Source organism: Cynara cardunculus (genome assembly GCF_001531365.2).
Source record: "Cynara cardunculus var. scolymus isolate 2C chromosome LG 13, CcrdV1, whole genome shotgun sequence".
NCBI lineage: Eukaryota > Viridiplantae > Streptophyta > Magnoliopsida > Asterales > Asteraceae > Cynara > Cynara cardunculus.
In genome coordinates, this window is record NC_037540.1 from 6,499,801 (window position 1) to 6,526,037 (window position 26,237).

General features: G+C 32.3%; 2 protein-coding genes and 1 non-coding gene across 4 annotated transcripts; 1 reads left to right on the plus strand and 2 right to left on the minus strand.

Annotated features, from left to right (window-relative positions):
- Positions 1 to 1,242: 1,242 nt before the first annotated feature.
- On the minus strand, positions 1,243 to 7,247 carry LOC112525341 (D-aminoacyl-tRNA deacylase-like). Its single transcript, XM_025135430.1, has 9 exons — positions 7,047 to 7,247; positions 6,777 to 6,957; positions 5,820 to 5,962; positions 3,426 to 3,489; positions 3,105 to 3,157; positions 2,713 to 2,768; positions 2,222 to 2,296; positions 1,703 to 1,891; positions 1,243 to 1,613 (listed from the first exon to the last, which is right to left on the minus strand). Exons 1-9 carry the CDS (start codon positions 7,146 to 7,148, stop codon positions 1,526 to 1,528), a joined length of 951 nt encoding a protein of 316 aa, XP_024991198.1. The 5' UTR covers positions 7,149 to 7,247; the 3' UTR covers positions 1,243 to 1,525.
- Positions 7,248 to 9,032: 1,785 nt separating this feature from the next.
- Positions 9,033 to 13,826, plus strand: LOC112524592 (translin-associated protein X). 2 transcript variants are annotated; one of them, XM_025134483.1, is made up of 8 exons: positions 9,033 to 9,131; positions 9,278 to 9,399; positions 10,976 to 11,055; positions 11,388 to 11,529; positions 11,619 to 11,768; positions 11,921 to 12,122; positions 13,321 to 13,422; positions 13,505 to 13,826. In XM_025134483.1, the coding sequence occupies exons 1-7, from the start codon at positions 9,059 to 9,061 to the stop codon at positions 13,416 to 13,418; spliced, it is 867 nt and encodes a 288-aa protein (XP_024990251.1). In that variant the 5' UTR covers positions 9,033 to 9,058; the 3' UTR covers positions 13,419 to 13,422; positions 13,505 to 13,826. The 2 variants fall into 2 exon arrangements, with proteins under 2 accessions (XP_024990251.1, XP_024990252.1); XM_025134484.1 differs by lacking the exon at positions 9,033 to 9,131 and adding an exon at positions 9,133 to 9,204.
- A 9,650-nt stretch (positions 13,827 to 23,476) lies between these two features.
- Positions 23,477 to 23,550, minus strand: TRNAR-UCG. Its single transcript has one exon. It is a non-coding gene; the product is annotated as a tRNA-Arg (tRNA).
- Between the last annotated feature and the right edge of the window lie 2,687 nt (positions 23,551 to 26,237).

Below are 26,237 nucleotides of genomic sequence, written 5' to 3' on the forward strand. Positions count from 1 at the left end.
AAATATAATATAAATAAATAAAAGACAAAAAAATCAATAACTTATATTAACTAAAATTGCTTTAAAATAAATTAAAATAATAAAAGAGAGAAGATAAAATAACAAAAGCACAAAAAAAATGATAATTAAAGTAGACTTAAAGAGTGTCAATAGCAATGAGAAGTTTGCCATTAGTCTCCCCCTAAAATACTATATATTTAAATAACTTAAATCTTTAAATTTTTTTAAAGTTTTTCCAACAATTTTTTAAATAGAAAAAAATAAAGGGTTTATTTTCTATTTTATTCCAACATATTTTCTATATTATTATCTAGAATAAAGAAAACATGAAAAATAAAAACTTCAAGTTTAAAGATTTCTTTAAAACTCGATGTGAAGTGAGATAAATGATTTTCTGATTCATATCCACCAATGAGATTGAAATATTATTATTTTATATGAAGTTCTTTTTTTAAACAACAGTATTGAGATAATAAATTATAGAATATGTTGGAGTTGAATTTATATTATTTTAAAGATTTTATTTTTAGTTCTCTATTTTAAAGAAATTACAAAAAATATGTTTAAAATATTTTTAACATTAAAACATTACATAATCCTCTCCTAGAAGCTTTTCTTACGTTCTATATTCGTCCTCATTGCTAGATGGACAATACATGAAACCTCCAGTTATACCGAGGAGACTCGAACTGGTAATCATAAAAAAACAAATCTAAAGTTTTACCACTTAAACTACTTCTAAACGTTATTTTAAATTAGATTATATGATGGTCTAACTCCACTCCAAGCCTCTCGACTAACCGTAAGCAAGAATTGTCATTTTTCTTGATCGAACTTTTGATCTTCATGACCATTTCCGTATGCTCGACTTCCTTGTCTAATAAAGGAACTTTAAGTTCATGATAAATTAGTTCAATCCACAATGTAGTACAAACTGCATTTGTAAACCATGAGACCTAGTTCAAGTTTCCTTAGAACCAGAGAATTTTCCTTATTGTTATCTTTAACGTCTCAGAAGATCAATTAAAATAAGCACAAAATGACTCAGACACCCGTAATGATAACATTTGTCAACTTGTTCTGCTTTTGCCATCAAACTTTCCACCACTTTTTTGGATCAAGTATCAAACAAATCAAGTGGCCTTGGCATAAAACAAGAACTAGAACCAGTGGTATTACTTTTGCAATGGGACCATGACCTTAGTATCATTGTTATTATCCTTTAACAGTAAGACTTTATAATACATAACTTAAACTGCATTTGCTATCATCCTCATTATGCTTCACCATTCAATTTCCCACCACTTTTTAGGATCCAAAGTCAAACAAATTGAGTGGCCGTGCTAGAAAGCATGAACCACGATGCATTACTTTTGCAACGAGACCAGATCAAAAGCATATTCGTTGTTATCCTTCTTGAATACGACTCTACATTAACTCTAGATTTCTTGACGGTATGCTATATGAAGCCAGGCAGAAAATCCCAATTGGGGCCACGTAAAAATAACTGCAAATACACTACTGATCAGTAGAAATCACCTGGTTTGCCGATCTTAATATTTTGTTCATCTAAGTACTCCATAATTGCTTTCTTCTGCCAACCCTTGAAACTCCTGACAATTTGATGATATTTTTTTTCAAGTTAGATTGATTTCTATAATAATTAATGGGTTATGACAGTAGTAAATGATGAGAGCTTTACTTGTGGTCCAGATGAGCTATGATTTCCCCACCAGGAAAACCTTCATTTGTAGCATCATATGCAGCTTTGATTGCCTGCTTCCAGGTCCCTCCAATATCTTTTGACTTTGTTTCGCCTTTTGATTGACCAGGATCTTCCATCGGTAACGAATATCCAGACAGCAAGTGACCAACCCACATACCACCTTTCCTAAATATTGTATAATAAAAAAATCAAGTGAATAATGTTGTATCGTCTATTGGAGTCCCACATTTGCTAGATTTGGACCTATTTTCCTTGATATATGATAGAAATCGAAAGAACTTCTTTCAAAAATATGTCCTTTATCTGTTTATGCTACTAGTGGGTTTTTGAACTGTATCAAGTTTATTATGGATGTATTGATGGCCAGGTTCTCTTGAACCTCTGACCTTATAATAATGTAATTTGTTTCATAGGAAAAGAATATATTAATGTTCTGAATTACAAACGGAAGTGGTAATCAGCAAAACAGGAAACTAGTAGGTGAAAGTAACTTACAGGATTATGTCCATGTGCCGAGGTACATAATGACCACCCCCTATGCCAAGAAGCACCTTTTTGTTACCGGACATGCTGGAACAGAAAGAGAGAATTTTTTTGTTAGGTAAGAAACATGCATAGTTTAACAAGGATTCGCACTAGAGTTTGAGTTTGACTACTTATAGTCGAAAGACTTTGTAAGGATCCAAAATAGACATAATCATTAAGTGTAGAGGATGACAAGGGTTCTACGTTAAAGAAAAAATAGAACAAAAATAATTACTTTCCGAATAACCCCTTGACCCCAAAAGTTAAAAAAAAGTCTGTATTCCACTTTTACAAGAGACAAGAAAGGCCATCCATGGTTCCCTCTAATACTAGAGGACTGATGATTGCAGGTATTATGTCTACATAAATATTTAAAACACCCACAAAAAAACATTAAAACAACACGGGTGTATTTATCCAGTATTAGACAAGTGAAAAAGGGTTCACTTATACTATGGTACCTGTTCCAATTTCCAACAGCCTCGCCTCCTCCGATTCCAAGTCCTTCCCAAACTAACTTCAGAAATCAAGAAAAAGTTTCAGAGAGAATATGATGATGTGCCAATAAAGTAGAAATCAAGAATAAGATTGGGGCAAAGTTAGCATGCAAGCAAATTACTTCATATGTTCCAAATGTCCTATCAGATAAGGGGTTTTTTTTTTCATTTTACTTAAACTTCTAATAACTTTGTATGTGCCAATCACTTTCCCCTTCTCGTCAGATGGAGATGACATAAAGATACAATTTTTCATGATACTATCACATAAAAGGGAAAACTGATACGTAAACGACGTAATTCAAATTATGAGGAAGCCAAAAATGATAAAAATATGTTATAGAGCTGTACTGAACTCGAGCAACGACTTGGGCAGCATCTTGCCTCTTCCAGCATTCAATTGTGCTGCCTATACAAACCAAGAAATTTGTGTTACATTCATTGTCACTTGGTCATTATACCCAGGAATATCGAAAATCACACAAAATTAAATGTTAATCAAGGCTCCATCATGACTAGATGCCATGAAACTTATAGGTCAGGAACATTTCAGATGCAAACAACCATGCAAGTTTAACCATAAAGAGCAACAATAAGTCAATTGTACCGGTGTAATGCTAAAGGATGTTCCAGATCTAGAAAACCCATATCAGGGATAAGAAGTTTAAGATATCTACCTATCTCCACAAACATTGTTGGCTTATTTGTAACTGGACCATGATGAGTTGCCTCCAAGGTAATCTACACAGACCAGTTGCACAGACAGTTAGTGCTGGGCAGGAGCCCAACTAAAGAACATAAGAAACAAGAGAAGGAATCAATTATCAACAAGGAATCAGTAAGGCTAGACCAGAAATTGACCATCCTGCATTTCAACCCTGATGCAAATAAAAAGAAAAATAACTCTTCTTAATTATTTTCGGAATAAAGCAAATCTTTGATGGCCACTGCGGTCCAAGGAAACTATAACAAAACATTGGAACACTGGAATCCTAGTTGGGTTGTCCAAGTGGTTTGGACTTAGTCATGATAACCTAGAGGTCAAGAGTTTGAATCCCACTCTTGAGCATGTCCACTGAATTACCAGGGATGCATCAATGGGCAGACAGCAACACCTCCTGGGTACGGATTCCTGAATCTTTTTGATAGCTGGATTCAGAAGTACCCAAATTANAATGGGCAGACAGCAACACCTCCTGGGTACGGATTCCTGAATCTTTTTGATAGCTGGATTCAGAAGTACCCAAATTACAAATATAATGAAATAGTGTGGGTAAAAAAGGTTAGTCTCTACCAGGAGTTCTTTAACTACAGTAATTAGTCTGAGTTTTTCTAATTTAATAGTGCTTTCTGTAGTTGCCAGTCCTTCTTTTTCTGTTTTGTGGCCTATTGGTCTTTGCTCCTTTAAAAATCATTTTTAACATGTTAAGTTCTAGACTTTATGCCCATCTTCCAATTATATCTCAAAAGAGAAATTTAGCTTTCCTTATAGATAATATGTACATGAGCAAGTTGTGTTGGCTCAAGGGATAGTTCACTCTTTGGATGATAAGGTTTTGGTCATAATATTGTGTTGACGAAATAAGAATGAAACGCTAAATCTTTCAAGGTGGTAAACTTGAATAAGGTTTTGTTATTAAATCTATGCACAAAAATAAGTTTTTTTTTAGATGGCACTAGGGTGATATAATTTGCAAGTGCCTTACTAATTGTTAGTACATCCTTCTTGACACTGATAAGAATAACTAATTTAAATCCAATTGGAACTTGAGGCAGGAAGAATCTTTGTCTCCCACCCTGTTTATTATTGTGGAAGATTTTGGTAAGAACTAAGGATATCTTATTACTGAAGTTAATATTGATGCTTCATTGGAAATAAAATTTAAATATCTTGTATTCTCATTTGCTGACAATATGCTGCTATTATGAATGACAAAAATCCGCCTGTTGATCCTTTATCAAGCTTCTTTTTATTTAGAGAATAGTAGTGTGAAAAATATTAACTTCGAGAAGAGCTGATTTATTACTAGCTCAAAGCTCCGGTTTATTTTGTTGAAGTCCCACATGGGCTAGACGTGAACCATTTCTCTTGTATATATGTTGGAGTTTCCCCTTTCTCCTCAAGGGCTCTTTTTTTTTTATTAACCTGGATATCTAGCCCGCTATACGAGCCGACTAATCCCAGGGAGACCACCCGCTTTACGAGTAGCCTGGAGTCACCATATTTGAACCTCCGTGGCCACAAGAGGATTTTCTATTCCTCCTTGGATTTGAACGTGGGAACTCCAGGAAGTTTTGACCTTTGGAGCCCAAGCTTAAACCAATCGGGCAAGTGCTCTTTTGGAGAGTGGTATGGGGGTTCCACATATTCGCACATATTTCATTACTAAAATGTCCTCCTGGAGCAGTTTGTAACATAAAAATTATGTTTGTTGACTATCTTAGAGTTTCTCCATTTAAAGGAGCTCCAAAATTCTCCGATGAACTGCGGCAGAAGTAAAAGCTAATATCTTTAACTGAGCCATATGGCTCACTACAAAACCAGTGTTGGTCTACTCCATCCATGCTTTGTCACTATTCAAGTCCTTCAAGCTGTGATCACCTCTTTGCAATTTGAAATTTTATCTTTGCTAAGTTCTGTATTTTTTATAAAAATGACAAAGTTTATTGGTTTCCATAGACTTTAGGTTATGACCAGGTTGATTCCAGAACTTGCTTGGTCTTTTATTATAGGAATCTCTTCAAACTTCATAAATTTTTTACAGTATCTGTCTAGTGGAACATGTAATGGTTGAAACATTGACAAACTTGCCTAAATGATATTGTTTAACTTACCTGGAAATGATTTGGTTAAACATATAAAACTAATAGAACATATTGATAGACAATATCAAGAAAGTTGTTGCAATTTAGGTTAGTTTCCAAAACAGAGATGATCCGTAAGACTGTCGTCTTCATAAGAAGTAGGGAAAGCGATTTCAGGACAGTGTAAGTAGGATCTTTTTTCAGTGACGAATAATAAGAGTACAAGATATTATAACTTTCTTACTAGAAGGTCAAGTTACGAGTACCTCAAATTCAGGAACCAAGTTATGAGATTGGGCAAGTTTCTTTAGGAGTATCAACCATGGTGTCATCCGAGGACTAGGAACTGCTGCCCATCCCGGCTTCCCTCCTTGTGGTGGAACATCTCCTTCTTTTAGATGTGGCACACCTGACCATATATATGTACATGATATAAATGAAACAAAGGTGACAAGAGGCTGCCAACAGGATGAGAGCTTCGTGATCCACTTATCATCCTAGCATATGGCATGTGGGTTAATTGCCTGTGCTCAGGTTATAAAAGTTGATCTCCATCTTCTTGCAAGTTGCAAATACAATCAAAGAGAGAAATTCATACGTATCTGAGAAAGTTCATACTGCACATTCTGTTGCATTTCAATATCATATCAAATAGAACTTTTTTCCTTAGGGACTAATAGACAACTGAACTATCAGAGATACAGATAGGACCACATTTGGCAACTCCACTACCTCAATCTCCCTCAACCCACGTACATAAAGTGAGTTGAGCACCCGACTTCACTAAAATCTATTTTCTAATAAGCCTCATTGGGTCACTTAAACGGTTAAATATGATCATAATAGCAAACATAGATAATAATATGCACTCAAGATTGCAATTTCTCAGGGTGATGATCTAAGTTAACCATAATGCAAGCTCACCACTTACATAGAGAGATCACAAACCCAAAATATTTCCAGGAAAACTTAGCCAAGTTGCAAAGGAGTCCTAACTCCTAGGATAAACAAAGATAGGGCAACCATAGCAACAGGCAGGAAAGCAAAATTCCTAGGAGAAATAGAGATAGCAGATGGCCAGCTTGTACGGTCAAGAAACTGAGGCTTCCAATTACACTCTCTCTGGCCAACATACAACGTTACCAATTTGAACACATGCAACGACTAATCATCAATCAGGCAATCAGTTATCTTAATCATGAACAAATGAATTAGAGTAATACCGATAGGATGAATGGTGAGAGCTGGGCGATTACTGACGGCCGTGTGTTTGCTGAGAAAGATGATCTCTTCAACAACCTCTCCAGTAACCTCTTCCCACCGATTATCCAAATGATCTTCCTCCACTATCCCTTTATCATGCTCCAATAATCTCACCTCTCCATTCACCTTACTCCTAATCCCCTTTTACCCAGATAAAATACACAAAAGAAACTCAAATTTACAAACAAACTATACATGAGGGAGAAGTTTTGGAAAGTACAAAGCAGTACCTGAAAGGAAACGCCAGGTTTCCAATTTCCCATGGCGGAAAGGGCTGATGCCGGTCCAAACGAGGCGGGATCGGTGGTTGTTGCCACCACCAGCGTCACCATTTTGGCTTCGAATGTGTGATTTGAGTTTGATGAACGTGGAAATGAAGAATCTCGAAGATTGATTGGTTTGAGACTTTATGAATGAAGAATCTCGAAGATTGATTGGTTTGAGACTTTATGAAACTATTGGCGGGGTTCTCTCGATTTACCGTGGGTTGTCGGGAGCTCCCACACACTGTTCGAAATTAAATTTAGGTTTTATTTTATATTTCAATAATTTTTTCTCAATTATAACAAATCTTGGTTCTTTACGTTCAATATTAGGTTCTACTGTATATTATACGGTGTAATTTAAAAAAAATTATATCAATTATAATTTAAAAAGAAAATCATATCAATCATGTTAGGGAATTTATCTTAAAGTACAATCTTCAGACTTGTAATTTAATTTATTTTAAATACAATCTTCAAACTTGAAATAACATTGAAAAATGACTCTTTAAATTTAAATGAAACTAAATCAATAATCAGTTAAAAGAAAGTTAACCTTTGAATAAATTTAAATTTATAAGTAACTTTGAAAATGACTTCAGACTTGTACTCAAAAGTGTTTATCTTCTTTTCCATAATGAAATTTATGAAAAATGAAATTGATAAATTTAATAATATAATCCAAATAAAAGATCAAACAAAGTAAGACTTCAGGGTTCGGTTGAGCTAAATCTGAAAAGAAAAGAAAAAAAGACTTTAAAACTCTGTATAAACAAGCCATAAGCTCTGCATGGTGTTCCGTTTGGAAAAGAAAACTTCCCAAATATAATCAAAATAAACGATCAAACAAAGTAATAAAATTAATTATCACATGATCAAACAAAGAAGACTTCAGATTTAAGACTTTCAAGTCTAGAAAAGAAGACTTCATAAGCTCTGCATGTACTATATATATTAATAATTTGAACATAAATCTAAACAATTTGGAAATATTTTTTTATATATATATATTAATGAAAGGTTTTAAACACATAAAATTAAGAACTAAAATTTTGGGCCTTTATTCAAAATCTCACATTTTTTACGAGATAAGAAACGGTAGTCCACTTACATAATTTTTTTTTGGAACTGGTCTTTATGTAGATACGTAAGTTATTTGCGTAAAGACGGGTTAGAAAGAAAATTTGCTTTAAAAAGTGAATGTGTTTTGAGAGATTAAGGGGTCGTTTGTTTATCTCTTAATAGTTTTGCTAAGATGTAGTATCTAAATCATTAAGAGGTAGATCTTGTTTGACAAAAAAAAAATCTTTCTCTCCTCTGAATGATTTTGTATCTAGGACCTCCATTAATCATTCAACGCCTTGATTTCGTTGTAAATAATTACCAAACAATTACATTTCATTTTGCACTATATAATAAAAGTCTTTTAATCATTATGATCACTTAATCGTTTTACTCCAAACCATTTAACAACTATCAAACAGTACCTGACTATTTTAATCAACTTACGAGATTTTTAATCTACGCTAAAAACTAACGGAGGGGTTGTTTGTTTACCTCTTAATAGTTTCATTAAGAGGCAATATCTGAATCGTTAAGAGGTGAATCTTGTTTGGCAAAAAAAATATGCCTCTTAATGGTTATAAAACTCTCTGAATGATTTTGTATCATGAACATCCTTTAATCATTAAGAGCTCTAATTTCATTGTAAATAATTATCAAACAATTATATTTCATTTTGCACTATATCATGAGAATCTGTTAATTATTATAACCATTTAATGATTATGCACAAAACCATTTAGCAACTGCCAAACAATCCCGGATTCATAAAAAATTATATTTTAATTTAATTTCAAACTTAACAATATTATTTTAATATTACTTATTTATTTCTTAAAATTCTTTAAAGAAAAAATGATAAAATAAGTTCCGATAAATCCATACGAATGTGGAGAGTCTTTTTTTGGTAGCGCCAGATGTTGTATTCTTCGGCGTCGTTGCACAGGCATTTCTATCTTATGGCTCCCAAACCCCAACTTATCCGTCGACGTAATTCCTAAAACCCTAATTTGCAGAAAACCCTAATTTCTGTTATATTATTGTCTTCATCCTGTTGTTCTAGGTGAAATTGTCGTTTTCTAATTCCAAAACAATCTTCAGACTCGCATACAAATATCTTAACATTTTCACTGCAGTTGCAGATTCAACAATGCAAGGCACCACCAAAAAATCTAGGTTGATCGCCACTGCATCAGCTTCACCGTCGTCGTCTATGAAAGATTATTTCTCCAAATACGCTGAATACCTCAATCAATTCGTTAGGATTCTCGTTCTCTTATCCCACAACACTCGCACAGTTCTAACTTCTTATGTAAACCTACATTGTTCATCTGTTTTAACTAATTCATTCTGCATAATAGTTGGGTTGATGGCGTGGAGCGGTAGTTTCAATGTGTTTTTTTTTTTCGTTTCTTTTTCAAATGGGATGGAGGAAAACAATTCGTTGCATATGCTGCAAAATGATGTGGTTCCAAGTAATTTCCCACACCCTCTGGCATCTCGATAACCCATTTTAGTGAAACCGTTGACTTCTGTACTTTTGTGATTGCAAACTTGTTATGATGGCCATAGCAACGTTTCCCCCCAAATGAATTCGTGATGATCACTTATTTAAAGGATATGGGTTATCAAGGATTAGGTTAAATATCAACAATGCAATGGTAGGCCTCTAAAGAGAACCCCATTCTTACTTGGGGATGTTAATGGATTTTTACATTTCAAATTTAATATGAATCTAATTTCCCAAACTATGAAATCTAGTTATCGATCACCCCTAAATTTAGACAAATATAATGGGCTTTTTAACATGAAAAATAGGTCATTTGACCACATGGCCTCTTTGCAGCGTAGGCCGATGCTTGTGGTTTGTGGGGTTGATGGACTTGAGCACATTGTCACATTACCGAGCTAGCTCTGTAGGGTCTGGAACTGAGATGCAGGGCTAGATTCTTTACAAGAATGATTATTGCTGGTTCTTCTTAGTGAGGTCTTGTTTGAAATTAATATTGTTGTGTTGGTATTCAAGTATGTGGCTGGATTATATACTTGAGTTCATGCTCTCTGGGGTTAACTTGTGATCATAGATTAGGTAACGCCTAAAGGAAAAAATCAAGAAACATGACTTTAGATGGTTTTTTCAAGCTTAATATGGGCATCTATATGCATTTGTCAAGAGACTAAGGGGCTGTTTACACTTACCAGGTAAAAGCGCTTACCTATAACATTTACCTTATCAATTGAGCATGCCAAGGACCGATAATCTTACATGGTAGGAGGCATAGCAAGGTCCAAGAGTCTTACCCGGTAAGTGAGGGAAAAGACTCTTATCTGGTAAACACTTACCAGGTTTAAGACGCTTACCAACAATCCATTTTGATGTATGAGAATGTTACAGAATAAGGTAAGTGAAGGTGATGTCTACTGTCGGTAAGCACTTACCCGGTGAGCGTTTGGTAAACGGCCCCTAAGAGAGTGTTAGACGAAGTGGTCAAAAAAGGAGTGGAATACATTTGGGATTCGAATGAAAGCATATCTAAGGACACGATTTTTTATAAGAGAGTGCAATGCTTAGCTAATGTAGGTTTGTATAGTTTATAATAGTTTGGTAGCTATACTCTTTTGTATTAATCTATCATTTTTTTGTCTTCACTGTAGTTATATTTCATTTGCATTTCATTTCCAGCTCATTTGAATAATCAGGGATAATTGTATGGTGAAAAAAAATCTATTATTTTCCATGTTAGCGATGTTTGCAATTGAATCATTCTTCATGACTCTCTATAACTTGGTGTATAGTTATGTGCTTATTACTTGTTGATTAATACTTATTGCAGAATGACAAGAGGGAAAGGGTGGTGAAAGCAAGTCGTGATATCACCATTAATAGCAAAAAGGTGATATTTCAGGTGCACAGGTGAATCACGGTCCTTGGTTCCTTGAACCTTAATTGTTACTTCCTGTAGGCTACTTTATGTGAAATCCAGAGCACCACTTCTCTTTGAACTTTTTCATGTTATTCTTTTTTGTTGCAAGTCAAGCTATGGGTGTCATTCATGATCTCATAGCATCTACTTTTCTTGTACATAAATCTCTCTGTAACAAATATGAGCATTTGACACACCGTTATATCCCCCCTGGAGTTGTAACCAATATGACTAGATCCAGATTGTGCCTACTGTGTTGCTACTGAATTGACATAAGTTGATACCATTCATTTATGCTTATTTTATTTCCATCCTTCAACAGAATCAGCAAAAATAACAAAGATGAGGTGTTGGAGAGGGCAGAAAAGGATCTTTTAGCTGTCAGAGATCAGCATATAGCCCGGCTAGTAAATGAATTGCAAGGGACTGATTTCTGGAAGCTAAGACGAGCATACTCTCCAGGGGTTGGCCTCTTCATGCACTTTTTGCCTGATTGGTATAGATTAGAGTACTGAATCACTTAAATTTAATAATAGAGCCTGCTCCTGTACAGGTACAAGAATATGTTGAAGCTGCGACATTATGTAAATTCTGCACGAGTGGTACCCTGTTGAATCTTGAAGAGATAAATTCCATGTTATTACCACTGAGTGATGCTTCTTTGGAGCCTCTGCAAATTAATATCCTTGACTACATATTGGGGGTAAGTTCCATTGCGTGTAAAATAAACATGTATATTTTGTGCATTTCACAGTTGGATTTTTTTGCTGTTACATTGCTACTCTTAACTGGTAGAGTGCTACCTGTAATGGGCTATACTTTTTCATCTTTGGCATGTTGATTGTTTTGGTTTAGCTAGCTGATTTGACAGGAGAGTTGATGAGGTTGGCAATTGGAAGGATATCAGATGGCGAACTTGAATATGCTGAGAGGATATGCAGATTTGTGCGTGAAATCTACAGAGAACTTACGCTCGTGGCTCCAAAAATGGATGATACTTCAGACATGAAACAAAAGATGGATACAATGCTCCAGAGTGTAATGAAAATAGAAAATGGTATAGTTGTGACATTCGTGCTGCATTTCTTGGATTTGATTAAAGTTTTTGCATTCATTGACTTCGTTCCATCTTATAGGACACGATGGTAACAGAAGCTTCTAATACAAAACTACTTGCTCTAGTTAACGTGTAACTAAATATGTAGATAGGAGGACAAGTACATTGATACTGATTTAATGTGACGGTCACTGTGGTTGGTTCCAAGTTCAACATCTTAGCTATTAATGAGCTGAGTTTCAATAGTTGTGTCACTCAACCCACCCCAAATACTAATGTACACCAGTTTTCTAAACACTTGCATAAAGTTAGGGGCCGTTTACCAAACGTTTACCCGAGTAAGCGCTTACCAAGTTAGCCTTACCGGATGAATATGATAAGAACCAAGAATCTTACCCGGTAAGAGCGAGACAAGGACCAAGAGTCTTACCCGGTAAGTGAGGACGACGACTCTTACCACGGTAAGCGCTTACCAGGTAAATTGTTGCGTACGATGTCATTTTGGTGAACTAAAATCTTACCCGGTAAGGAAATGATAGTGTAAAATTTTACCGATGAGCACTTGCCGGATAAGTGTTTGGTAAACGGCCCCTTAGAGTTTTGAGCATGTATGTGCGACAAGGAGCATTTCTTTATTTAGTCTCAAAGCGCCCATCTTTATGATATTCTTGTGTTTGTTAGGGCTTACGACTTAGTTCTGTCTTTCTTTATGTTAGTAGCACCATCTATTCACTCTCTCTCCTGCACCCACTTAAGCCCAAGCCCAAGCCCATCCATACATGATATTCTAGAATAGCTAAGAGGGGGTAGTTTGGGTACTTATTAGAACAAATATATAGTATAAATAGGAAGAATGTGGGGGTTGAAAGGCAGGCAAAAATATAGTGAGTGGTCTATGGGAGAGTGCTAGCCTCTCGAATACTAGAGGTTTCCTTTATTTTCCATTCAAGTATCCATTCAATTAATCTGTTTCTATCTTCATTCTTAGTTTGTAACTGATAACAGTTCATAACAATTTTCTATTGCTTTTGGCCTATTATATCAAAGATTATCTTGAGAAATTGATTTGTAGCATTGTTGTATTAGCGTATTTCTTATATCTAAATAACTGGAATTAATATGATATGTGTTCATAGGGTCCAATAGTTGGATGTTATTTAATCTTGGACTATTTCTTAAAGTTTCCTTGATTATGCAGCGTGCTATAGTGTTCATGTGAGAGGTTCTGAATATATCCCACTGATTGGAACAGATGATACAAGTTACGCCTCACTGGGAATGTCCAGCCTCGACTAGTGAAGTAATATCCATGTTGAAAACCTTATTTTGTCAATAGTCGTATAAAATGCCACGTCCTTATATTTATAACCTGTCTTTTGCAGTTCCCTTGTGAAATTTATCTTTTAAAAGAAACAACTATTGAAGACCACAAGACCCTACTACACGAGCATGTGGTCTGCATTTCGAATGGGAAGGTGATGTATCCATAGTTTGTTATCTTCCTTTGATGACATTGATAGCAGCAGGGTCGTAGAGTGTATTTTGAGGTTTAAACCCTGTAGTATCTGGACTTAAACATGTTAGCATCACATGCCAAACTGTATTTTGATGATGTTTGCTTTGGTTAACATGTCTATAGCAGATATGGCAGTCTTCAATTTGTATGTTCCTACTGTTTAAATGCAACCCTAACTTGTAAGGACAGTATACTTTGTGCATAATGGGTCAAAGGCCAGTGTTGTATCTTTTGTTGATGGGGAAATTAATAGAAATAACCATTTTCAAGGATCAAATTCATCTCTTCGCCATTTTCCTCCAAGATTTTCAAAAAATATCACTACCTCCGCAAGTGGCACCTCCATGACTTGCAGAGGAGCTAAGACAAAAAAACATTCACGCTTCACCCACTTGCGGACCTGGGTGAAAAGTGATTGTTTTTTCAATTTTCACCCACTTGTGGAGGTGTCACTTACATACCTAGGTAAAAAGTGGATTTTTTGTCCTTTAGCTCCTCTGCAAGTCATGGATGTGCCACTTGCGGAAGTAGTGATATTTTGAAAATCTCTTGTGATAAATGGCCAAAAGATGAATTTGATCTCGAAAATGGTGATGATGCCTAAATAATACTTCTTCCATAGCATGGTTGAGGTGGATTTGTGGGGTCCCCATTTTAGCCCCTTGGTTAAATGGGGTTCGATGGTGCATTGGAAATGTAAAAAGAGAGGTTGATCTGTAAAATTGTAAAATTGAGAAGAGGTTTATTTAGCAATAGAAGAGGTATCATTCAGAATAACCCTTTTAGTGTATTTTTAGACATATTATCTGTTCTTGCAAAAAATATAGTTTTATAATGTTATAAAAATAATGGTTTATTTGTGACGAACACTAAACTATGATGGTTCAGAATGTTTCGGTTGAGTTCTTGTTCTCGTTCGTGTTTCATGGAATTTCCTATAATTTGTCTAATTGTCAATCAAACGTTCTGTTGAACTAAACTATTGATTATGTTGACGTTAAATTGTCAATTTATATCGTAATTTTTTATTATATGGAAAAATGACACTTAAAAATAAAATCCACTGATGTCATATTGACTGCAATAGATAAAAACTTATACAAAATAAAAATAATAAAAAATTTGTTATATTAATTAAATATTCATCCTTGCACTTACTATGGATGGCGGTGTTCAAAAACCCGACTAACCTGGTCAACCCAACTTGATGTGAAATAATATGGGTTGAATAAGCTCGATGTATAATCGAGTTGTAAAATCTTCAAAATGAAGGTACTGGGTTGGAATTTGGTTACACTCATTTGAATCCGATATCCTTTATTTTTTGGATTTAATATGATTTTTAATTTTTTATTAATATATATATATATATATATTGGACAATCACATCATCACATACCCTCTTTACATATATTTGTAATCCCTTCTCCATCTGTTTATGATTCTTTCGTATATGTTCAGTAAATGTGAACAAATTATATAAATTAAAAATATTAGTTGAATGTGGTATGCTTAAGGTTTAAATAATATAGATAGTTTGTACCAACCGATTGATGATGAAAAAAGAATTATAAGTAGAGGAAACGACATATTCAAAATTAGAAGAATATTTTGATATACCAAAGTATCAACCCGACCAACTATACAATTTGGGTTGGGTTTGAGATTTGTCGAATTGCAAACTTTGGGTTGGATGGTTCAAATGCCTTCAACTCAACCCATGAGCACCACTAACTAGAGATGACAAATGGACCCGTCCTGGTGGGAACCGATTATGGTTCGCCCGCCAGCTACAGGCTGGTTATGCTTTCCATAAAAAAACAAGGTCAGGCTCGATTTTTTTCAAAAAATTATTATCGTTAATATGACCATTTTTTGGATTTTTGACCCATTTTTAGTCTCTTCAACCCTCTATGCACTATATACAAGTCACATGGTTTAGAATTATCGTTATGATTAGTATACAAATGTATAGAGAGTCAAAAAGACAAAAAAAAAAAAAGGGGGTCAAAAATCTAAAAGAACGGTCACATGACCATTTTCAACGATCATATTAACAGTAAAAAAAAATAAAAAACAATTGGATCGCTCTCGTACCCGGCCTTGTTTTCGGATGAAAAACATAACTGATCCCAATCCTCCGTCGGTCCAAACCAGACCGGGCCCATTTGGCCATTCCCCTAGCTATGGACTCATGGATTGGCGAATATTGGGTTCCCGTAATTTGGGCTCACTGTCCAAGTAACTACTTGAATGAATTACAATTTACAATATATATTTAAAGTTGATATGTTTTTTGTATTCGAGTCGTTTACCAAACTTTCAGTCAGGTAAATGCTTTCTGCTAAAATTTAACAGTATCGTTTACTTATCGGGTAAATTTTTAATTCACCAAAATGATATCATATGCAATAGTTCACCCGGTAAACGTTAACCGGGGTAAAAGTCGTTGCCATCACTTACCGGATAATATTCTTGATATTTGTCATATTCATTCAGTGAGGTAACGTGACTTGGTTAGCGTTTACATAAGTAATTATTTGGTAAGCGACCCCTAGTTTGTTAATTCCTAATCTTTATCTTTTATTGGGAAAACTCATATTTAAAATGAAAATTTCGAATATTAACTTCACGGTGAGGTATAACCTTTGCCTTTTTCATATAATTAAAAGGGTACTCGTGCAATGCATAAAAATACATCTCCATTTTAATGTTTTATTTTATTTTGTCTCCGTTGATATTATAATATGATTTTATGTGGTACTGAAAAAACGATAATATTTCTATGTTTTGAATAAAGTTTCGAAAAATAATGTATTGATTTTAGTATCAATTTAAATGTTTAAATATTTAAAAGTTTTTTGTTTTTTTGTGTAATGTCTTTAATTCAATTTTTTTATTATAATTCAATTTAGATTTAAATATGAAATCATTTATTTTTTGATTAATAATATAATTTTTTTATAAAGATAATAATTAGTACTTTGTTAGAATTCAATAATTATCCTAAATATTTTTTAGATTTTTTATATTTAAAATGAGATATCGATCCAGCATTTGATTATATTTATCTGCAGTTAGTTACACGAATTCAAACATGAAGCTTTAATAAGTTGTACATACGCACAATTTACTTGTAATATTGAATTTCAAGTAATATGAATCAATAAACAATACTTAATGCATAAACAATGATTTTTAAAAGTTTTTGTCAAATACGTTATAATATGTCATAGATATAATCATAATATGTAACTATACGGTCCAAATGATAAATAACAAAAAATATATATATAATATAACGATCATTAATAATTTGTAATCCGTTAGGATGCTTCGAAAGCTTGATTCCTCGTTCACTTGGCTCTCAATTTCAAGATTTTATACTAATTACATCGTTTAACCCTACTAAAATGGGCCCAAACCGAAAGCAACTCATTTTATTCACGAAAGTCTTGTAACAATATATCGAAATCTATCTTATTCAATAAACCCCTTTATTGTTCGATCCAAAAATTGAGTTCATTTAAGAACCAAAACCAAATTAGTGTCCAATTTGGCTTTGGTTTTGAACCAACGCATGGCACACCTAAACAAAAAACCGGTTGTTCCGTACAGTACAACACGGCGGCAGGCGACGGCCGACAAGCGGCAGCCGACACGGGAGTTAAGGAAAAAACAAGTGATAGCGAGGAAAAAGTGGGGATTCAAATGGAAAACGTGGTTGTGAAGGATACACATAGATGGGTAGTACATAATGGTACAAGCATTAATAGCTGACCCCCTTTACATTATTAGCAACCAATTAATATGCCTACTGTCAAAATCCATGAGCTACCCTTTAGCCCTTTTTAAGTACAAACCTATTAGCAACGTGCTTTTCTCTTCGGAATCTAGAAAGGACGGTAGTTAAATTCTTATAATAACTTCACCTGCGTTCCTCGATCAGCTTGCATGCATCAACTAACTACTCAGGCAGTTGTGAATAATCTAGAGTCATCACAGATGAACCTTTTTATTGCTATAAAAGCTTTTATAGCGTTTAGATTTGAACGCAGTGTAGATGAGATTTTCCACTGCAAACCCCCCTAAGATTTAACTGGTACACCGCAACCCATGTTGCATTTAAATTCCATCCATTTAGTTGGTTAAAGACTAAACGTTACGATTATTAAAAGAAGGGTTGTATTTGTGGTTTTTGTGTGGTGTGTTTGTTTGAAGAGATAAAATATTAGGGTCCAATAAAAATATTGACGTTTTTGTAAGGTAGATGTATGGGGTTTTATCGAAATAGAGCTGAGAAAACCGAGATGAAAGATACAAGACGTGAGTAGGTACCATGATACAGTCGGCCTTTATAGTGTAGATATTTTAAACGAGGAAATTGTTCAGAATAGTAAATAATGTTTCACGTCTTCACTTTATAGCCATATTTCCAACATCGTGTGCGAAATAGCTGAACACAGTTAGCGTTAAACAACTTGTGTAATCCACTTTTTTTAATAAAAAAAAAAAAAAATAGATATCACATAAGTTACCTAAGTGCTACTTACACGTAGTGTCTGGGTGGCATTACTATGTGGATTACATTCCAACGTAACATCTAATTTTTTAAATAAAATATTGAAAAATGGATTAGGCTCACTTACGTATTCCCCGGGCATTCAGTCAATTCGTTGAAAATGTGATTATAAAATGAAAAGAGAAGATCTTGATCGACTATTTTGGACAATTTCACCATCCAATTTCATTTCAGTCAATTCGGGTTATTATGCAACCATTTGTATTCCTACAACTCTTACAACCAAATCAGAAACGTCCATTTGATCTTCAACGGTTATCATTTAATCGGTTGTAACAACCCTTAATTAAAAAAAACCAAAAAGTAATTGGATGGTGGGTAGATGGGTCGCATCGATTATGTAATTTAAAGGGTTGTATTTGGACCCCTCTCTCTCTCTCTCTCTCTTTATATATATATATATATATATATATATATATATCAGAACAATTTTGAAAAAATAACTTATTGTCACGATAAATTCAAGAGAAAATTAACTAGACCAAAACATGTTGTACCGTTCGAAAATTATCCAAAATAGACTAAGTGGCTGTTGGACAGTTGTTGAATGGTTTGATGCAGAATGATTAAGTGGTGTGAATGATTAACAGACTCTTATAATATAGTGCAAAATGAAATATGTTGTTTGATAATTATTCAAAATGAAAATTAGGGTGCTGAATGGTTAAAAGAGACTCAATATACAAAATCATTCATAGACTTTTAGAACCATTAAGAGACATATTTTTTTTTTGTCAAACAAGATTCATCTCTTAACGATTCAAGTGTTGCCTATTAATAAAACCATTAAGAAATAAACAAACAACCTTCTAAATTTCTTAAAATGGCTTCTGTAATCATGTTTTATTTATTATTTAATAGACAAAAAGTTGTTGGTGTTTAACCAAACTCCTTTCATTACTCTGAAAATTTACATGTGTTATTCCATATAACTATCTTTAATGGAGAATTATTATATGTTAATTTACAACATTAATGTATAACATAACATAGGCATAAACATCGTATATACATATGTATATATAAACATACAAATTAAGTTCAATAAATAAGATGACATTGTCTTAAATCGTTTTAATGATAGTTAAAATTATAACGTATTTATTCACTAATTGTTTAATAGTTAGTGTCAATTCGCACATACACAGTGTATTCTTGTCAACTCACATAGTCGAAGCAAAAGTCTGAAAATAAATTAACTTGTTACAAAAGGCAAATCAAAAATTAAAAAACGTGTATCATGTAAGCAGTAAACTTTAAGCTCATAGATTTTATTTCAAAGAGTAAATTACACAAATCGTCCGTGTAATTTACTAAAATTATGGGAATTGTCACTCGAGTTTTGAAATTGCATTAGAGCATTCGTCGTTTTATTTGTCATATTTAAATTGGAGATGATCACAGGTAGGCTCTTTCTTTTGTTTATATTTTTAAAAGATCTACATACTTCATATATTTCTATAATACTATAATGATACTCGCACAATTCAGCGAGATATATTTCGATGTCAATGTTTCATTTTATTTTTTGGTCTCTGTTGATGTTATAATACGAATTTATGAGTTTTGAGCAATTAATAATGTTTTTCTTAATAAAATATAAATTTGAAGATATCATAAAAATTAAAAAAAATATAAAAGTTCTCATTTTTTTATGTAATTTCCTTAATTCATTTTTTTTATTATAATTTGATTTAGGTTTAATGAAAAAATAATTTGTTTTTGGTTTAATAAAATATAATATTTATAAAAATAATAACTAAATATTCTGTTAGAACTCAATAATTATCTTAATTATATTTTATATTTAAAAGAAGAATTTATCATATATTTGATTATATTTATCTACAATTAGTTACACGAACTCAAACATGATGCTTAATAAGTTGTACTTACGCATAATTTACTTATAATATTAAATTTTAAGTAATATGTATCAATAAACAATATATCAAACATAAAAAATGATTTTTAAGAGTTTTTATTAAATATTTTATAATATAGTATAGATAAAAAGTTTACATTAACAAAATTCAGAATACTTGATTAAACACGTAATAAACAGTTAATCAATGATATCAACAGATAATCTTAACAATCAATAAAATCGAGAAAAACAAATAAAAACAAACAAAAATCATGATTTTAAAAGTCAAAACTCGAATGCAATTACAATAATTTTAGTAAACCACGTTAACAATTTATTTAATTTATTTATATATAAAAAAATACTCGATTATTCAGTTCACGACCTTAGCAATTTTGAAAAGACATATTTAAAAAAGTAAAATACCAAAAAAAAAATAAAAAATGAAAAAGCAAATGGGGTATTGACACGTCTGCTAGGGCCATAGCTTGTAAGATATCTGTTCATTGGCGCCAAGTCACGTGACTCCGGTCGGGTTTTCCAGAACCCGAAAACAGTAATCTATGGGTCTTTTTAATTATCCTACATTTGTTTATGTATATGGGGCGGTGTGCAGTCAAACCCCCTTTGACCATCCTATTATATTGTTTGCATATTTTTATTTATTATTTTATTTCCTTTTATAATTTTGTAATAAATTATAAAGAAAAATAAAAAGTGATAGATATTTTGGTTGCGGTCGATTCAAAATGAGATTTTTATTAACCTGGATACTTAATCCGCGATTCAAAATGGTTTTACGGTTGATAGGAGTGGTTAGGGTGATCAAAAACCCGATCACTCCGATTAATCCGACTAACCCAACGTTAAATAATTTAATTTGAAGCAACCTGATGTCTAATCGAATTATAAAATTTTAAACCGTAGGTAGTGAGTTATTATTATTTGAACTTAACCTAACTCGATGAACCCGATATCTTTTTATTTATTGGATTTGATATGATTGTTGAATTTGTATTAATATATAAATCGGACAATTACATTTTCACATACGTTCTTCATATACACATATTTTAAATCTATTCACATCTTTATATAACTCATTCGTATATATGTTCAATAACTGTGAACGTATATATGTAAATTGAGACAATTAACTGAATGAGATATACGTAAGAAGTATGGATAAATTGTATTAAATGGTTGATGATGAAAAAGAAATCATGAGTATAAAAACAACATTTTAAGGTTAGAAGAATATTTGCCGAATAGGTGTACCTTTAAAATGAATCAAAGGTCCGTAAGGTCGTCCGATGTAGTTCTAGCTGAATTCTACCGTTTCGAGGGATTTTTTAGCTCTTTTTGTTGATTTTGAGGGTTCTTTTAAAGTTTTTAGTTGATTTGAATAGACTTTTTCGGTTTTTTGTTTGATGTTCCTTATATTTTTTTAAAATCCTCCAGAATACCACTCAAAGTTTAACGAATTCATCTTTTAGTCCCAAAAAAATCACTTGCAAAATTTAGTTGAACAAATAAACAAAAAACCGCTCTAACTATCATTTAAAAGATGCATACATGCATTAAACTACCATTTTACAGGAAATAATTTAAAAATACACGTCTTAGTGGACTTGCAGTTAAAAAAAATAGTTTATGAAATAAATTTTCAAAACACACACTAAAAACAAATTACCGAATAAATATATTTAAAATTATAGACCTTTAAACCACAAAGACGATACTTGATTGGTTTGAACTTGAACTTCAAAGATCAAAAATGTCTGAAGGTCTCAGGTTCAAATTCAATAAGAAATAAGAATCATTTTTGAACTTCATTAATGATTAATTTAATCATAGTTATATAACTACCTTATTTTGAGTTACAATTATCAAGTGATCTTATATAGATCATGAAAAGATGGAGATAATGACAATCTCATCTCAACTATTTTTTATTCTCATGTCATAAATTGCCATTTATTTGAGTTCATCACAAATCTAACGAGATTGAAATAAATACAATAAATAGTTCTTTTTAATTATACAATTAAAAAAAGATTTGTTATTACTGATCTAACTAGAGTGTACAAAAAATTATCAATCTGTAAAACCCGTCTAACCTAATATGCTAACAATTCATTTAAACTCAACCCGTCTAACCGGTAAACCGCTAACTCGTCAATTAAGATGATTGAAATTGGGTTGGGCGTTTAGCTCAACCCGTCCAACCGATCGCTAATATATATTTTTTATAAAATTATATATATATATATATATATATATATATATTAATAATGTATAAATTTTATATAATTTTTATTGATATTATGTTTGTATTTCATTTTAGCTAAACATATAGGTTACCAAAAGAGATTCATGGTCAAAGAATGATGACAAATAATCTAATTAATAAAAAAAATTATTGAGATCTTTTTTTTGCAGCGATACCAAATTGAAATGTCGGAGAATATGAATGATATCAATATATATTTGGTGGTCCAATCCATCAATCTAAATACCCCGTAATTTTATGTTGTACTTTAGTGGAAAGAAAATGCTTAGTTATAGAATTTCGCTACAACAACATTAGATCTTATAAGATGCCTAGAATGTCTAAACGACTAAGCGTCTTAATATTATACTTTATAGAACGAAACAAAAAAAAATGTCTTATCTAAAATAGTTAAAATATGTTTATAAGATGATTTTCGGGCGTCTTAACAAATTTTATGATGTTTTTAAAATAAAGTGTCGTATTATTGTTTTTTATACGACACGACTTGAAAAAATGTCATATGAACATAGATGTCCTATAAATAAATGAGTTTACGTGACACTTATCAAAATATTTTTATAAAATAACTAATACGACATTTATTTAAATATCATTCAAAAACATTTGTTAAAACGCCATATAAACATATTGTAACATTTTTAGATAGAACGTTCTATAGTATGATATATAAACTTAAGTTTAATGAATTATTTCATTCGTCAAGTTTATGTAACTACTAATCCGTCAATTCAACCCAACTGAACCCAATCTAACCCTTGGGTTGGATTGAGATTTTTCCAAATCAACACATTTTATGTTGGATTGTAAAAATATTGTAAATCGTCCGACCCAACTACAACCATAGATCTAACTATAGTTTTCTAATTTAGTAGGGTAAAATGTTTGGACAAACACGTGCTCTTCAAGTGGGAACCAAAATGTAATATTAAATCTTCAAGGGACCAAAAATTTATAATCCGACCCAACTACAACCATAGATCTAACTATAGTTTTCTAATTTAGTAGGGTAAAATGTTTGGACAAACACGTGCTCTTCAAGTGGGAACCAAAATGTAATATTAAATCTTCAAGGGACCAAAAATTTATAAATGGACGACCACAGTGGGAGTCGAACCCACGACCTTCTGATCCGAAGTCAGACGCGCTAATCCACTGCGCTATGCGGTCGGTTATGCTTCATTTCCTTCAGCTATCTTAAGAACTAAATTAAGATAATTAAAATACGTGTGTAATTATTAATAAAATATAAACAAGTAAATAAAACCCTCGTTAATTTTTATAAAATAAAAATCAACCAATTTGACAAAACCAGAAAATCAAAACCAAGATTTTTTAGTATTCAAAATTGAAGTAATAATTATTTAGCAACGGATATTGTATCTTTGGAATACGTTATTTGTATAAAGTATTAGATTCGACATGTGATTATAAAATTTCCATTGTCTAAAATCCTTATTTAAGGAATTGTTTAGCTAACAAACAAAGTTTAGTCTTTCACCTAACTGATATTTAATTAAGGGGCTGTTTGGTAATTGTTGAATGATTTGGTACAAAATGATTAAGAGGCCATCATGATATAGTGCAAAATGAAATATAATTGTTTGATAATTGTGTACAATTAAATTAGGGCTCTTTATGGTTAAGAGAGATCCATGATACAAAATCATTCAGAGGGTTTCAGAACTATTAAGAGGCATATTTTTTTTTGTCAAACAAGATTCACCTTTTAAGGGTTCAGATGTTGTCTCTTAATGGAACTATTAAGAGCTAAACAAACAACCCCTAACTTTCAAAATCCAATGATATGGTTTTAAATATAACATTAAAATGTTTGTATTTTTGTTTTAACTTCATCAGAAAATTCACGAGTTAAAGAAACGACTACTTCAATCACATGTGATTTTACATTAACAGTCGACACAAGAGTGTATTGTCAACATGATCTTGCCAAAATTGCGTAAATCACATGTTATTTTACACGTGATTTCAGTTTCAAATCATTTATGATTCAGTCGTTTTTTATTTTCTTATTTGGTTATATATATTTTCATATCTCTTTCTCTTTATGTATATATTAAATTTAAGTGACTTAAGATAACGGTACTACATTTTTCCACCTTTCTTTATTTGTAACGTAAATAATTTTTGGACTTCTTATCAAACTTTAAATGAATGATATAACTGTAAAAGTATAAATGCATAATAAATGAAAATAAAACAATTCAGGGACGGTTTACTCAAATGCTTACCCGATAAGTACTTACCAATAGGAGTCAACATTATAATTTATTTTTCTGGATAAGAAGATTGTAGTGCATCAAAACGATATAGTATGCAACAATTTACCTAGTAAGCACTTACCCAGGTAAGAGTCTTCACTCTCACTTACTGGGTAAAAACTCTCCATTCTTTCACCACTCTTATCGGGTAAGACCCTCCATCATTTTACCGTTCTAACCAGGTATGATTCTAAACCCTTATCATGTTCATTTGCAAAAGAAAATTACCCGTTAAACACTTACTAAATAAACGTTTAGTAAACGGCCCCTCAATTTGTTAACTATAAACAATTTTAAGTTTTTCATTTTTTAATAGTATTAAATGAATGCTGCCTTGTTATAAATCTGGGTTTAAGTTTTTCATCATTGACTTTTTCAGGCTAAGCTCTAACTTTGACTTTGTGAGCATATTGCCCCAAACATGGTCATCAAAACATGGGTCCATATCAACAACCCTTCCACTTGGCGATCTAACTCATTCACTTTCCAAAATTAGAAGCTAATCAGGATATGACTCGCTATAGTTCATCATCGTCATCATCATCTAGAGTAAAGAGGAACCTGATAACCTCCATTGATAAGTTGCCAAAGCTAGAATACAAAGTGTTCGATGAAATGTCTGACTTACAGACAACTTTCGGATCTTGAGAAATGTTGTGTTTCTTGGTTGACGTGGTGCCGTGCTGGGTTTGATGCCGGATGCCTTGATTCAACAGGCAATTTGAAGTGCATATCTATTCTGGTGCATGTCGACAAAAACAATCATTGGTGGGAAACACACACCAACTCCCATCCTTTGGATTTGTTTTTCTAAAAATGACTCCATTAAATGGAGAACATGTTGAATATTTTGTGGGTGTTTTTGGAAAAAAACTTGTAATTTAATACTTTATGTTTTTTGGGTATTAATTTTCAAATCTTGTACTTTTTTTGAATGATTTAAAAACATGATCTGATGTGTAAGTTGTAATGATTAGTATTCAATAAGAAAACCGGGTTGAGTGGCTATAAACAAAAAATTTGGGAATAGTTTAACTTATCACGGGATACTTCAATAATTAAAGCGGCGATTCGAAAAAACCAACAACTTATTTTCGACTAATTGGTATTTTGAGAATAAAAAAAAACCTAATGATATAACGTAAAAATACATATCTATACTATTTTATTAAGCAAATTTAACAAAAGTCTTAAAGTCTTAAAATTCTAAATGACCAAAATACTTTTTATACTCACTTTTTCAATTTTTCATTTTTTTCATTTTTTCACCCCCTCCTCTCCTCACATACACTCACCCCCTCACATGCATCCACCCTCTCACAACCTATTTTTTTTTAAATCTTAATTTTAAATTTACACTTTATATCCCTATAATTAATTAATTAATTAATTAATTTACTTTACGTCATTTACTTTTAAATGTTTCATTTTAAACATTTATCAAATTAGCATACATAATTGTATATCAATTAAAACATGTTTAAAAAATACATTTTTATTTTAACAAGTTACACCATTATAATCGTCTCGTTAATACCTTCGAAATGAGTCCAATATTGAATAGTTTTTTACTTA